The 13547-nt window shown below is 44.6% G+C and overlaps 1 protein-coding gene across 4 annotated transcripts; it reads left to right on the forward strand.

The window, feature by feature from the left end:
• Window positions 1-1483: 1483 nt before the first annotated feature.
• LOC115095412 (perilipin-2-like) lies at window positions 1484-12063 on the forward strand. Of its 4 annotated transcripts, none has more exons than XM_029609029.1 (8): window positions 1484-1603; window positions 3208-3247; window positions 3342-3537; window positions 6555-6637; window positions 7419-7704; window positions 8787-8938; window positions 9310-9444; window positions 11077-12063. In XM_029609029.1, exons 2-8 carry the CDS (start codon window positions 3218-3220, stop codon window positions 11434-11436), a joined length of 1242 nt encoding a protein of 413 aa, XP_029464889.1. In that variant the 5' UTR covers window positions 1484-1603; window positions 3208-3217; the 3' UTR covers window positions 11437-12063. The 4 variants fall into 4 exon arrangements, with proteins under 4 accessions (XP_029464889.1, XP_029464898.1, XP_029464914.1 ...); XM_029609038.1 differs by having other exon boundaries at window positions 1536-1634; XM_029609054.1 differs by having other exon boundaries at window positions 1582-1603; window positions 3354-3537.
• Window positions 12064-13547: the final 1484 nt, after the last annotated feature.

The following is a 13547-nucleotide window of genomic DNA, read 5'->3' on the forward strand; positions in this document are numbered from 1 at the left end:
TCTCCCTCATGGAGTCTTTATCCCCATTGACTCCTGAGGCCCTCAATTATCCTCTTTCATTCTTATCACCATACACTCTCTTATTCACTTTCACCTCAGTCCTCCTCTTGCATACTCCCCCCCCCCCCCCCCCCCCCCGCATTTCAATGTCCTCTCTGACTTTCTATCACACACACTCACCCTTTACCCCTTATGACTCACACACCAATCCCACATCACTTCCCTCTCTCATACTTCCTCCTCCCAATTACTCACTACCTCTCACAACTCCTTCTCTACCCCATCACACTTCTAAGCTTCCCCCCGCCCCCCAATCACCATCTCTTGCTTTTTCGTTACCTTTCTCCACTTCATTCTCTGGCTCAGCTACACCTCCATCATCATATCTGACCCACCCCATCTCTGGCTCTCATCACCCCATCACCACCTCTGGAGTTCTTTGACACAGTCTATACCCCTTCAGCAATTTTCACCCCTTCCCCAGATACTGTACCCCTGCACTTCCTCATATGCATCCCCTCCTCCCACATGGTTTTCATGAACCCCATATACTGACTCTCTCTAATCACCTCAGACAGTTCAAGTTTGCACTAATTTCAGGGAGATGGGGGAAGGAAGCCACATTCACCTTCCCTTATCCTGCTCCCCCCCCAGAATTCACCTACCTGTCCTCATATTCCCAGGAGAATTCAACCAGCTCCTCACTTCCCAGTATTCACCCCCTTTTAGACCACTCCTTCCTCACATACCCCAACATTAACCCTCCTCCCATTCCACTATTCATTTCCTCCTCATCAGTCATCCTTTCACACCACAAACATTCATCCACTCTTCACTCACCCCCTTTCACTTTCCCTCCATGTCGATCACTTACAGTTCTCTGAATATTTCTTTCCTCCACCCAACGCTTTGCCCTCAGCTGATTCCAGAATCCTGAGATCAAAGGTTGTAGATGAGCCTGGTTCAGTTCCTCCCCTCTGTTGAAAGACGGGAGGGGATGAAATTAAAAAAAAAAAAAGCACAGCAGAACAGAAAACAATTACTCTCTTCTCCTGTCCAGATACCTCCTTCCTCTTTCTCACCACATGCCGCCTGCAGGGGCTGCTCCTGTCTCAACCCTTCCCCTCCTGCGGGGACAAGAGGGGGAGGAGGGGACGATGGAGCAGGCACTGAAGAGAAGAAAATAATTGAGCTCCCTTTTCCAGCCCCAATCTTCCTGTTCCCTGAAAGCTGCCCCCAGGAAAGGGGCTGGAGCAGTCAACAGACAGATGTGGGGCATGAGCCCCTTGTACCCACTGAATCTCTGGCGTTTGCATTAACGTTAACAAAAATGCACCCTAGGGGAAATGAGAACAGAGCCATGTGAAGCAAGTGCGTCCAGGAAAAGGGGGACCGGAAGTAGAAACAGACGGGCTCAGGCTGAAAATGGTGAAGGAGGGGAGAAACAACTAAGGGTAAAAATCACAGGGCGGAGCCGCCGAGTCCCTGGACCCCACCCTTATCTTCCCTAGAACTGGCTCCAGAGCAGCTGGGAAACAGAAGAGGAGGTGGCAGTGATTCTGTGCGGTTGGGGGAAGAAGGTCCTAATCCTATCTACTTGCTGGTAATCAGAAGGGAGTTTGTTGTACTGTTGAGTTAAGGAACTTTTTTTGCTTTGACTGCTCATCTGGGGCCAGGAGCCAGTCCTCAGGGGCTTGTACCTGATGTTGGGGAGTCAGAAAGGGAGGGAGGGACGCCTGAGCTGCTCTGTGTCCGGTTGCAATCCCTTTGGAGCTTGCAAGGCCGGATATTCTTTCATTCTTCAAGTACATGAAGTGATAAATATTCTTAATGTGGCTAATCTTAAAACTATGTTTAGTGCTGTTGCATTTCACCGTTGTTGGGACTTCAACTTCTGTCTTATGGCTGGAAGTGGTTTCTTTTTTTTCTTCCTTGTAGGTGTAATAAATGTGGCTAATAAAAGGGGGTCTGGATGATTCTTCTCTGTTAAATCTTTACAAGAGGCAACGTCAACATTCCAATACAACAAAAATCAAACTAAATAGTAATATCTTAACCTCCTACTTCCATTTTCTACACCTAAAACCCAGAGAAGGTGTAAATGCTTCCATAATGTAATGAGGTAGATGACTTAAAGGGAAAAAAAAAAACAGCTGGCCCCTGTACTCTGCGTGTTGGCTTCAGATAACTAAAACTATATCCCACTTGCCAGCCCTAGAAGCGTCAGTGCTGATATTGCTCTTTATTTGAGACCTGGCAGCCTCTCCTTGCCCTCTTCTTTCCTGGTGTTTAGAGGCGAGTGGTGCTCCGGTCTGCTAGTGCTGATCACTTTTTAATTAACCCCCAGGTGAAACTTTATTCTGTTACTTGGCAAATGAGCCTGGCTAGTAATTACTGTTCCTCCTAAGCTATGAGGAGCTGTGCTTCCTCTGCTTTCTGTACTTTTCAAGTGTATTGTCTAGGATTCTTCTAAACCTTTTGGGATAACTTTTTTGTTTGAAAGATTTATATGTAAATGTAACTACTGTTTTTGTAGCAACTTTCAAAAGTCATTTATGCACATAAAATGCATGGATAAAAGGCCCTCTTACCCTGAGTAAAGTGCATTTACATGTGCAAATGCTTTTTAAAATTGGGGCCCTTTATTTACCTTTTAATCCACTCTGGCGTAGCTGGTGAGGTAAGTGTAATCCAATTTAGAGTCAACTTAAAAAAAAAAAAAAAAAGGTGGGGGTTCTGCTTAGTGCATTTTGACAGATCCATATCACCGGTAGTGAATGAAGCTCCTTAAAAGCTAGTAGAAGGGTTGGGTAATGTTGTCAAGAATATGGCAAAGAGGGAGACAAAAATAAATACTTATTCTACATAACTGCATGCACTTCTGTGCTAGCATTAAAACAAGCTGAGTCCATTGTTGGCCTACCACCTAATCTATATCCCACTCCATGTAAAAACTATACTGCTTATTTGTATGTCTTGTTAATTACTACTTATTTTACTCTAATTTTTGTAGTTCTTATTGTAAATTGTCATTGGGTTTATTGCTGCATTGAAGATATTGAAACACTAGCTCTGTTTATGATAGGGGTGAAGAGTCCTATAAACTGTGGCAGAAAATGCAAGTTTCAGCATATGTCTGAAGCTGAAATATTGTACTTTTTATTTCCTTCTCAAAAGTTTAGCTAACTTTTTTTTTCTCTTTTGAAGGCTTGAAAGAATGGCTTCAGAAGCAGCTGAACCACAACAGGTAGGCATGAAATACTTTGCTTGAGCTTTCTCAGTTTTCCATGGTTGCACTGTAGCTGGATTGCTAACTCTCTCTCCAAATTTTGACTTGCCAGAATGTGGCAGTGAGGGTGGCTAACCTGCCATTGGTGAGCTCTACCTGTGACATGGTTTCATCTGCTTATGTCAGCACGAAAGAGAACCATCCCTACCTGAAGTCTGTCTGTGAGGTGGCAGAGGAGGGGGTGAAGACCATTGCTGCTGTGACACTGGCAAGTACAAAGCCCATCATCGAAAAACTGGATCCACAAAGTAAGTGATGGCAACTACTCAACTGAATAAGATTCATATTTTTTCCATACATTTGAGGGAAAGTGAATGGTTGAGGCTTGTAGCTAATAGTATCTAACTAGAACTGGCCTTTTTAATAAGATCTTGTGGGGGGGAGGGGGTTTAAGTACACTTTATCAATTTATTTAATACTGAATATACATGTCAACTTAATGTCTAGACTCATCTGTTTTTATAGTGAGTGTGTGACATATTAAGCACTCTATTGCATGATCTAACAGGAAACCTTTTTTTTTTCTTAAATTCTCCCTTTCATTAAAGGAAATCCAAACCTTTATTAGTTATGGGTGGGAGAGGGAGATAACATCCCACTTCCTACTGAGATTTATTTTGGCCTGGCAATCACCTGTACCTTTAGGTTCCAGCCTCCCTTGCACTGGGACACTAAGCTTTTACTTGCATTTGCCTGGGATTTTTTCCCCGTCTATTTTTCTCAGCTGGTGGCCATGCATAGATCTCTGGCCAAAACTCTATAATTATGAGCTCTAAGTCTGGGCATTAAGTCGTGAGGGCAACCCCAGGCCCTAGGGACAGTCTAATACTGCCTCCCCAGCAGATTTGATCCAGGTCCTCCACATGGTGCACAGTAATGCTGCTGGGCCAGCACATCTTCTCTAACAGGACTACACATCAACTGCAGGTAGAGAATTACTGCTACATTGGAAGACTTCATTTCCTGAATGAGCGTTCCCCCTTCTATCCAGCAGACATTGCCTGATCTTTTGGTCTGCTTCTAGTATCTTTCCTACTTATTGCCTATGGCAACTTAGATTCTTGCTGTGCAGCTGATATTCTATTTCAATTAATACAAAAAATTCTAGGAAGAACTAGTGTGGGTTGTTAACTCCATCCTCCCTTTGGGCCGATACAGTATAGTGCACTGTTAAGGCACATCCAACCTGCAGAACCTAATAGCACCCTCAACACACAAATGCATGCTGATGGCCCTATTAGGTATTCCCGTGCACCCTCCGACTTAATATCATGGAAATATTGAGTTGGAAGTCCCAAAGGGTAAAAGTGTAAAATTTGAAGTCAGCACGCAGCTGTTGGGTCAAACTGAATGCTCAATTTTGCTGTCAGCGGGCTCTACCTCTGCCTGTTTCTACCGCCGGGCCTCATTTAAATGCAGAATCGCACGCACAGGTGAGTGGGCATTCGCCGCTCTTCCGTGGACTTCACTGAATTGGCGTGAGGGGGGTGGGGATGTCACCTTTTGGCAGCTGCAAAGGTGGTAAAAACCAGCCAACAGGCTTGGAATCAGGGTTCTCCCACTAGGGAATCAAATTTTGAGGCCCAAGGGAGTTATGTACCCAGCAAGAAAAGTCTACACAAGTAGTCTCTCGAGGAAAAAACATTTTTAAACAATCCAAATATCAAGAACCAGTTGGAGCACCAAGATGGACAATTTCAGCAGCATATCTCCAGAATTAAACTTCAAAACATTTCCACTCTTTCTACCCATTACGTGCAGTTCTCAATCAGCTGAACATTTTTCAGCGTTTTCCCAGTCAGTTGTCTGAAGGCCCTTACTCTTTATTCACCCCAGATGTAGCACTGCATGATGCTACTTCTACAAAAGTCTATCCCAAGCTGTGGGCTTTCAAAGTTACAGAACCCCTCAGTCAACTAGGACAGTCTTTATCTCCTTGCAAACCTTCCTGGGCTACTTCTCCAGCTCAGAAACCACTTTAGGCACTGCACAAGGTTACAAGCCTCCAAACCTAAACTTCTGACTCTCTAGTCTTTAGTGCAACATTTCTCAACTGCTCCAATATTCTTTAGGAATAGAAAACCTTCTCTCATTTGTCCAAAATGCACCTTCTAGAACCTTCCTTCAGTTGGAAATTTCCCCATGATAAACATAGCACATAATTCAACATTAAGCTGACTTACATTTTTTTTTTTCCCATTGGTGATCTGTTTGGACTAGAATAACTGTTTCATCTCGTGGTTCCCTGTCCCTTAGGTTGCTGAGGGAATGGGTTGGATGATGTTGCCTACTTGGTGAAATGGGCAGCAGGCAGGTTGCAATCTATAAACCGTAAAGTCAACTAATACAGCTCATTCTCTGGGACCCAGAGCTCCATCTCTGCCTAAGCTTCCTAGCACTATTGTGGTTATAAGGGAAACTTCCCCAGCTTATTGCTATAGGAAGTCTAGAATAAACTTGTTCGTAGCCAGATCCAGGTGTGCTTAGTGGGTTCCCCCATACCTCCATGAGAAACATTACTATGAAGGAGAAAGGACTCTGCTCTTCTGTGGAGGCATGAAAGGAAACCTTTAGAGTAACGAGAGTAGAAAAATAAAACCATGCATGGTTCTGTACATACTATTCAGGTGGCACCAGACAAGGGAGGGAGGAAGATGACTGACTTGCTAAGTTACATCCTTTCTAGGTAACACTTCAATTCCCACCCTGTTACCATACAGGGTCTGACACAGCCAGGGAATGCTGACCCCTTGCTGTCTAGTTTGGATGATGACCTTGTGCTAGCAGTCCTTGAGCTGCCATAACTGGCACCTTGCTCTCCTTCCTCTGCCCATAAAGCTGATGTGGTGGCACCACTCCTGCTTTTGTTATTGCACTTGTAGCCAATGGTAGTCATCCCCACCACTGCTTCTAGGCTTTGTTTATGTTGTGGGGTTGACTTGACAGGCCCATGTTTTGTGGCCTTGTTCAGTCTCACTCTCACTCTTTCAAATGCCAGCACTGGCATCCCAAAATAGTGTGCCTGCTGGAGTTGGCACACTGGCTCCTTGATGGGGAAAGACTTCTGAGAAGCAGGGAGAACTGGATGGGGGGGGGACGACCACAACACCACGTGTAGTCACTTCTCTCGCTGGCAACCTGTTTATAATGGACTTCTAGGTAATGTCATAAGTGGCTTGAATGCATAGTTTCCTACTCATCTTCCTATCCTGCTTGTCTGAATGTTCACGGAGTAGGAGTGTAGCTGTCTGTTTTTCTTTTGTAGTTGCTCTTGCCAATAACTGTGCCTGTGTAGGCCTGGACAAAATTGAAGAGAAGCTGCCTGTCCTTCACCATTCTACTGATAAGGTGAGGCTGTGTTTTGTTAAACATCACAGCGGGCGACGAGATCCACATTACAGAAAGTCTTAAAGGTGCTTCTCTAAACAGAAATAGCAACAGCACATGACTCTCTACCTTTCTAGGTATATACCCTTAACTCCCCCTATCACCTGCAAAGGTAGAAAGTCATGAGCTGCAGCCAGAGCTCTAGCAACAAGCTGACCCCATTCTACTGCTCTTTCCTTCCTCTTTTTAAATCTTTATTCACAAAACTGAACTACTTGCAGTTGACCTATGGATGCTCACAATTTTCCCATCCCATGGGTATTGAGAGAATGCAGGGGTTTCCTCAGGGTTGCCTTAACTGGGGATTAACCAGGTTCTCTTGCTTTGCATGGACAAATCAAAACTTCATGCAGCTGGAAATCTGATCAGAATGTACTGAGGCTCTTAAAGCAACGTTTCTAGTATATATAAATGCCTCTTGAGTCAGTGCAGCTGAAGCTTCTCTATGCAAGGAAGGGTCAGTAAACAAGGGTAGTTTTCATGTGGAACAATAGAAAATATGGCCAGATTTGATCATAACTGGAGTAAGGAAGGCAGTGAATAAAGATTAAGTAGGTGCAGGTTACAACCTATTGTAGAAATGAGGGCAGTTGATAGCAGGGCCATGGATATCAAAACTTAGTGTGATCAGGATTCCTGAGCTTGGACCAGATTCTGTTCTCGCAGCCTGTGGAAACTTGATGCAAACAAGTGGCAGTACTCAGATGTGACCATCTAGTACTAACTGTGATTCTTCATGTAGATTGTTGCTAATGCCACAGACATGGTGGTTGGTGCAAAAGAAGCTGTAGCAGGCACTGTGATGGGTGCCAAGGACACAGTTGCCCATGCAATCACTGGAGTGGTGGACAAGGCCAAGGGAGCTGCACAGGAGAGCATGGAAATGACAAAAGCTGTTGTGACTGGGAGCATTAACTCTGTTCTGGAAAGCCCCATGGTGCAGGTGGTGAGCACTGGGGTAGATGCTGCACTGAGCAAGACGGAGGCCCTTGTGGATCAGTATCTCCCAGTGACTGAAGGGGAAGCAGGTAAGGAGAAACTGGGCGTGCAAAAAGCCTCAATTATTCCCTTTCCTCTGGTTATGTTTAGAATTCAGTCATGTTCAGTATGGCCTAATGTGAAATTCCTGGCTTTTCTTTTTTTAGACTTGATGGCTTTGTAACTTCATCTCTTCTCCCTCCCTCCCTCCCTCTCCCCCAGGATTGGTTATATCGTAAGGGTCCATAATGTATTTCATGAGGCTAACATCTCTGGTTCCAAGGAGTGGATTCTCCTCTTTTGGGGGAGGGAGGCTGACATTCAAGGCCCGGGCAGTGTAGTGAAATGCCTCTGGAGTTACTGTACCCACTCCGTGATGGTGCTGCAGGAACAGTCTGGACAGCTTGCATGGTCAACAAACTTTACTGTGACCTTTCATCATAAGGGTTCTGCTTTTCATCTGTGCCCCACCATGATGTATGTACACATTGGATCCCCCCCCCCCCCTCCTCCCGTGCATGTATCCTCAGAACAGGGTCCTGGGGTAGAGCTGGTCCCTCAGCATGAGAGAGGGGTTTCCTTGCCCAACCAGGATCTCTCAATGTGAGGAGAATCCACTTCAATCTCAAAATGGTACCTGCAGTCCCCGTAAGTCCAGTTCATACCCATCCTGTGTCCCAAAATATGGGTATCCAGACTCTTCCTGAAGTGACTTTATCGTGAAGCTCTGCTGCTTGATGCAGCCAAGCTCCAGGGTGGGGAGGAGGGGTGCTAAACCTTTCAAAGTCCCAAAAAATCCTCTGAGATAATGAGTCACTGCTCTCCTTCCCATTGCAGGGGAAAGGAGTATCTTAAAATTAAAGATGAGCAAAATCAGGTCCTTGCCTCAAAATCCAAACCATGGACCACACTCTTGACTTCTAGTCCCCCCTTCTAGGCATGAATTCACCCACTTCAGACCTTCGTCTGAGGGAGGTGCTGATGGGATGGTATCTCCTTCGCTATCTATCTTAAGGGCAAGGATCTAGGGCCACCACAGAGACCAGGGGTTTCTACATCTTTTTACTTCTGTCTCAAGATAAGAGTAAGATTTGAAACCCAGCTGATAGTTGCTTTCTTCTCTCTATTTTAGCCAAAGAAGCTACTGGCACCCAGAAGCCAAGCTTTTATGCTAGACTGGGATCTCTGTCTTCCAAGGTTCATGAGCAGGCCTTGATCACAGTGAAAGATGCTAAATGCAGGAGCCAGGAGGCCATCTCTCAGCTCCATCACACCATTGATCTGGTAAGAGATGTGGTCTCCATTGATCTTCTTCCAAGAGCAGTACTAACATGCTAGCTTGGATGAAAAGGAAGCCTGCACCAAACTCATCTGTTTGCCACCACTAGTATTGTAATTCAGCAGTGCTTGTTGCAGGGGAGGCTGGGTGCCTTTTGGTCTTGATGCATCAGCTAATATCTTCCATGGTTAAGACTGCTTGCAGGTATTGTTTCCCTTAGCCAAAACTTCAACACTAGTTTTCTCGAGCTGGAGGAGAGGAAGAGGGCTAAAGCAGAATGATTTACACTGAAGACCAACTTATTAGATGAGCTTCAGGTTTTTCCCCTAACGTGTACCAAGCCCATTTACTAATAGCAACACTCTCCTGATTTCAGATGGAATATGCCCAAAAGAGTCTGTCCAGTGCCAACCAGAAACTGCAGGATGCCCAAGAGAAGCTGCACCAGGCTTGGGTAGCATGGAAGAGAAACATAGGACAGCAGGATGGAGAGGAAGCTCCCAGTAGAGAGGTAAACAGCTTTTGGGTGGCTCAATGTTTCCAGGCATTCAGTCTGCATAAGCTTCTAACACTGGCAACAGTCTAGATGCACCTTCTGTCATGCCTTGATCATTATCAGCCATTTTGAACAGCCTCTCAATTATACCATTTTTCTTTGTGGCTTTATTTTTTTTGGAATTGCTGATCTGTCCTCTTGGCCCCATGTTTATTCAGACTGCCCACGAGGGCTGTGGACAGCACAGCCTCTGAGCCATGGAGTCATCCCCTCTATCTTGCTGATTCATTTTGACAAGGAATATTGAGCTGGCACCACTAAGTCTAATGAGACCAGATGCCCTACGTTTTGCATTAAGGGTGGCAGGAAGAGACCCAGCTATTACTGGTATCTAAGCTTTATGGGACATGGGTCTGTAGTAGCTTTTCCCATCCTTTGCAGTAGTTGGCTTTCTCTGCTAATATAGACCACGTTTCTTCCTAAAGACTGGCTTGCTCAGTAATCTTACCTGCTCTCCTCCCAGCTCCCATTCTGCATTTATCCTGGGCATATCTGGAAGTTATGGGGCCATGAACCCCATGAGACTGCCAAGGTGGTTCTGATTTGGGAACAACTGGGATTCAAAGACCTTAGGGCTGAGGATCCTCTCTACCTCAAGTAACAGACAATAAGTCTGATTCCAAAAGGGTTTATGGTGTTACTGGGAGAATTGTAACAACTTGACCACCCCCTTCAAATGACATCCATAGCAGAACAAAAATCCAAACTGTTCAGCAGGGGCTCTGGGGCTTACTGACACCTAAACCTTATGATAATGCCATAGGAAAACCTCTCAGGCTATGACTTTAACCTTTTTGATACTTGAATTGTGTGGGAATTTTCTCTTCCCCTCACAACCCTCTTAAAGTAGGGCAACTTCCCTTTGGCAGAATGCAGTGCTCCTCACTCATTGTATCCTATGAGACTTCTGAAAATTCACACTAGAAGTGTCTGCAGCTATTTGGTGTAAGACCTCTTCTGCTGGAGCACCCACCATGGAGCTTGGACTACTTCCAGGATGTGTATTTCGGAGGTTACGTTTTATAGAAAACAATTGGGAAGACTAGACTTAAAATTTGCTTAACTCTTGTGTGGTTTGTTTTTTTTGTTAAGGTGTGAACTGTTCTTTGTAATCCACAGTCAATATTTAGAGCTGTGGAATAGAAGTATTACTAAATATGCCACAGATTCCAAAAGAGCATGAAATCTGATGGGCTTGATCCCTTCACATGCTCCAAGCACTCCCTCCCTCTTGTGGCTCCAGAGATTCCAAACGTGAGTGCTGGACTGCTTCAAGAGAGCCACAACTTCAGTTCCTGGCCTATATTCCACTGATCAAACTGGGACATCTCCCAGTGAAGGAGTGTCTGGAGCAACACTAGACCCACTCTTGACACTTGACTAGTAAACCTGTCATGACAGACACCCTCCCCAGTCAAGCAAGATGTCTTACAGATTCTACTCAATAGCCTGGGATCTCTGAGCATGACAAATGCTACCAGTATCTGTTAATATTCATATCCATGGGTCAACTTTCTCCAATGAGCAGAACATAGTAATACAGCCAGCCAGTTTCTATGATTTCTAAAGTGTCTTTTCTGTTTTTAGTACATTGAATCACGTGCCCTGGCTATTGCCCAGGACCTGTCTCGCCAGCTTCAGACAAACTGCCTCACACTGGTATCAAGCATCCAAGGTCTGCCCCAAAACATCCAGAACCAAGCCCACCATGTTAGCTGCCTGGCTGGAGACATCTACCAGAACTTCCACTCTGTTGGCTCCATCAGAGACCTGTCTGATCAGCTCCTCAGCACCAGCAAAGAACAGCTGAAGAAAATGAAGGAATCCATGGATGAGGTGATGGCTTATCTTGCTAACACCACACCACTCAACTGGTTGGTAGGTCCTGTGAGCCCAGAGCAGAAGCAAGAACAAGCCAGCCAACAAGAGTCTGAACACAGCAGCTAAAATGCACCAGTCTAGCACTAATTCCAGTTCTGCTAAACTACAGAAGTGACTGTTGTGTGAAGATGTTACATAGAATATCAATTGCTCTCTTGATGGGACACATGGTATTGTGCTGTCTACTAGCCACTGGTGAGATGGATGTGGGAAGTCAAGGTTTCGTCTTTCAAAAGGAACAATGATACAAATTACATTCTAGCATTGGTTCCACTTAATGTTCTGATTTGAAATAAGAGGTGGAGTGCCTTTAACTCTAGTATGAGTCATCTTATATAGAACTTCTAGTCCATTTCATTTTGCAGATCTTAAGAAATTTCTAGATTGTTTTGGTGGGCTATGCTGGGAAGACAGACAATGGAAAGCAGAGTTCTGTAACCAGGTTTAAAGAGCACTGGAAGTCCTGTATGCTGATAAGCAGTTTGCTGATCTTTGACTTCATGAAGCAGGGTTGCTTAGGAACTCCACAGACCCTTAATGTTACAAGACAGTTCACAATAGGCATGACTGCTCCTTCACTGGTTTCCATGTGGGACTTGCAATTGGTATAGTACTAAATATTTGTAAAGAGGATAAATGCTTGTTTGTAATGGTGGAATGTGTGGTATAGCAATAAATGTTTTGGCAACTACACTTGTTCATGATGGATTTCTTTAATTTTGACAAATAGTGTTGGATAACATGTCTGTCTGAAAGGGTAATAGATGCAGAGACCCAAAATACCTGAGCCTAAGCATATTTAGTGCATGGGGGGTAGATTTGGGAAAGCAAGAGTGGGGTTTGGATGGAAGATGGTAACCCATGTGTTCTTGCTTCAGAACAATTTAACATGATACAAAAACTGGTTACCATGCATCAAAATGAAGAACCATATGTAGGGAAGCTAAAAATTTTATTACAAAAAGGAGAAACACTCATAAATGAGCTGAAGGTAGAACGCTTGTAATTGCATTTTATAAATTGTTAACTTATATCAGTAACAGTACATTTAAGTCAGTGATTTAAAAGGTGTCTGGAAATGCCATGGCCACTGCTATAATGGGAGAAAGCTTATTGTTAAAATGCAAAACTTATAGTTATTAAAGCCCTTGAAGGTCCATGAAACATGTGCTGTCAGGCAAACACCAATGCCATACGCAGGAAGATAAACAATAAGTGTCTTGTTTTAATATTGGTCTTTGAAGAAAATTCTCATTGTGGCATGTATAAGCTGAATTTGGATAACCCAGTGATTATAAGTTTGAGCTGGTATTTCCTAACACTTAAATTTACTGTGTTACTGATATGAGTGAACAATTTATAAATGCAATTAAGTGTTATAGCTTCAGCTCATTTGAGGGTTTCTTAGTTTCCTTACATGTGGTTCTTCATTTTCAGCACCATATAAAGCACAGCAGATGCCAAGCTGGTACGCTTGTATATTTGTCAGGCTTCCCTCTGCCAAAGCCCTACCATTTGGCTTGCAGCCTCCACTGTGATTGCATTAGCTTTTGAGAATACTTGGTCCCTTGGATAGACTCCAGCTCTCCTTTAGCAGCTGCAGGAATTACTGAAAACACTGTTCTGCAGAGTCTTAACAGGCCATGTAGCTTCCACTAGCAGGCAGGCAATATATTCAGTCTCTTCTGAAGTCTTTCTCAATTACATAATAGAATCCAAGTCCTAGCAGTGACTCAAGAACACTATTGTAGAATCATGTTGCAGTCTACCACTGCTGTGATGGTCTGTATCCTTGGCCAGCCACAGCAAGTTGTTTATCTGAACTTGCTCTCAATAGCTTCACTAGTAAATAGTGGGAGAGGCTGGAAAGCCATCTACTGGAGGTCCTGAACTGTGGAATAGCCACAGGTGGGCAGCTGCCAAGCCAAATGGCACCAGAAGTGGAGGCCCCAGGCCTATTGTGCATGGCACACATGGGGAAGCAGTCCTGAGGCCATATGGCCCACTGATCTTGGGGGGGGGGGGGGGAGCAAGAGCAGCTTCTGCTCCCCACCCCACCTTCCCAAAGTAGGAAGATCTGTGGACCAAGAGGCCAACTTATCTTCTGCTGAGGGAGGAAGCAGTACCAGAAGCTGTGGATGAGAATCGCAGCTTCAGTGTGTTTGTGGGTGAGAATA

The sequence above is a fragment of the Rhinatrema bivittatum genome, chromosome 1, assembly GCF_901001135.1.
Source record: "Rhinatrema bivittatum chromosome 1, aRhiBiv1.1, whole genome shotgun sequence".
Classification (NCBI taxonomy): domain Eukaryota; kingdom Metazoa; phylum Chordata; class Amphibia; order Gymnophiona; family Rhinatrematidae; genus Rhinatrema; species Rhinatrema bivittatum.

Excerpts from the sequence above, each read along its gene's own strand:
- LOC115095412 (XM_029609029.1), top strand. The coding sequence starts at position 3,218 with ATGGCTTCAGAAGCAGCTGAACCACAACAG. Across the intron at positions 6,638-7,418 it reads TTCACCATTCTACTGATAAG|ATTGTTGCTAATGCCACAGA; the intron begins GTGAGGCTGTGT and ends TTCTTCATGTAG. Across the intron at positions 7,705-8,786 it reads AGTGACTGAAGGGGAAGCAG|CCAAAGAAGCTACTGGCACC; the intron begins GTAAGGAGAAAC and ends TCTCTATTTTAG.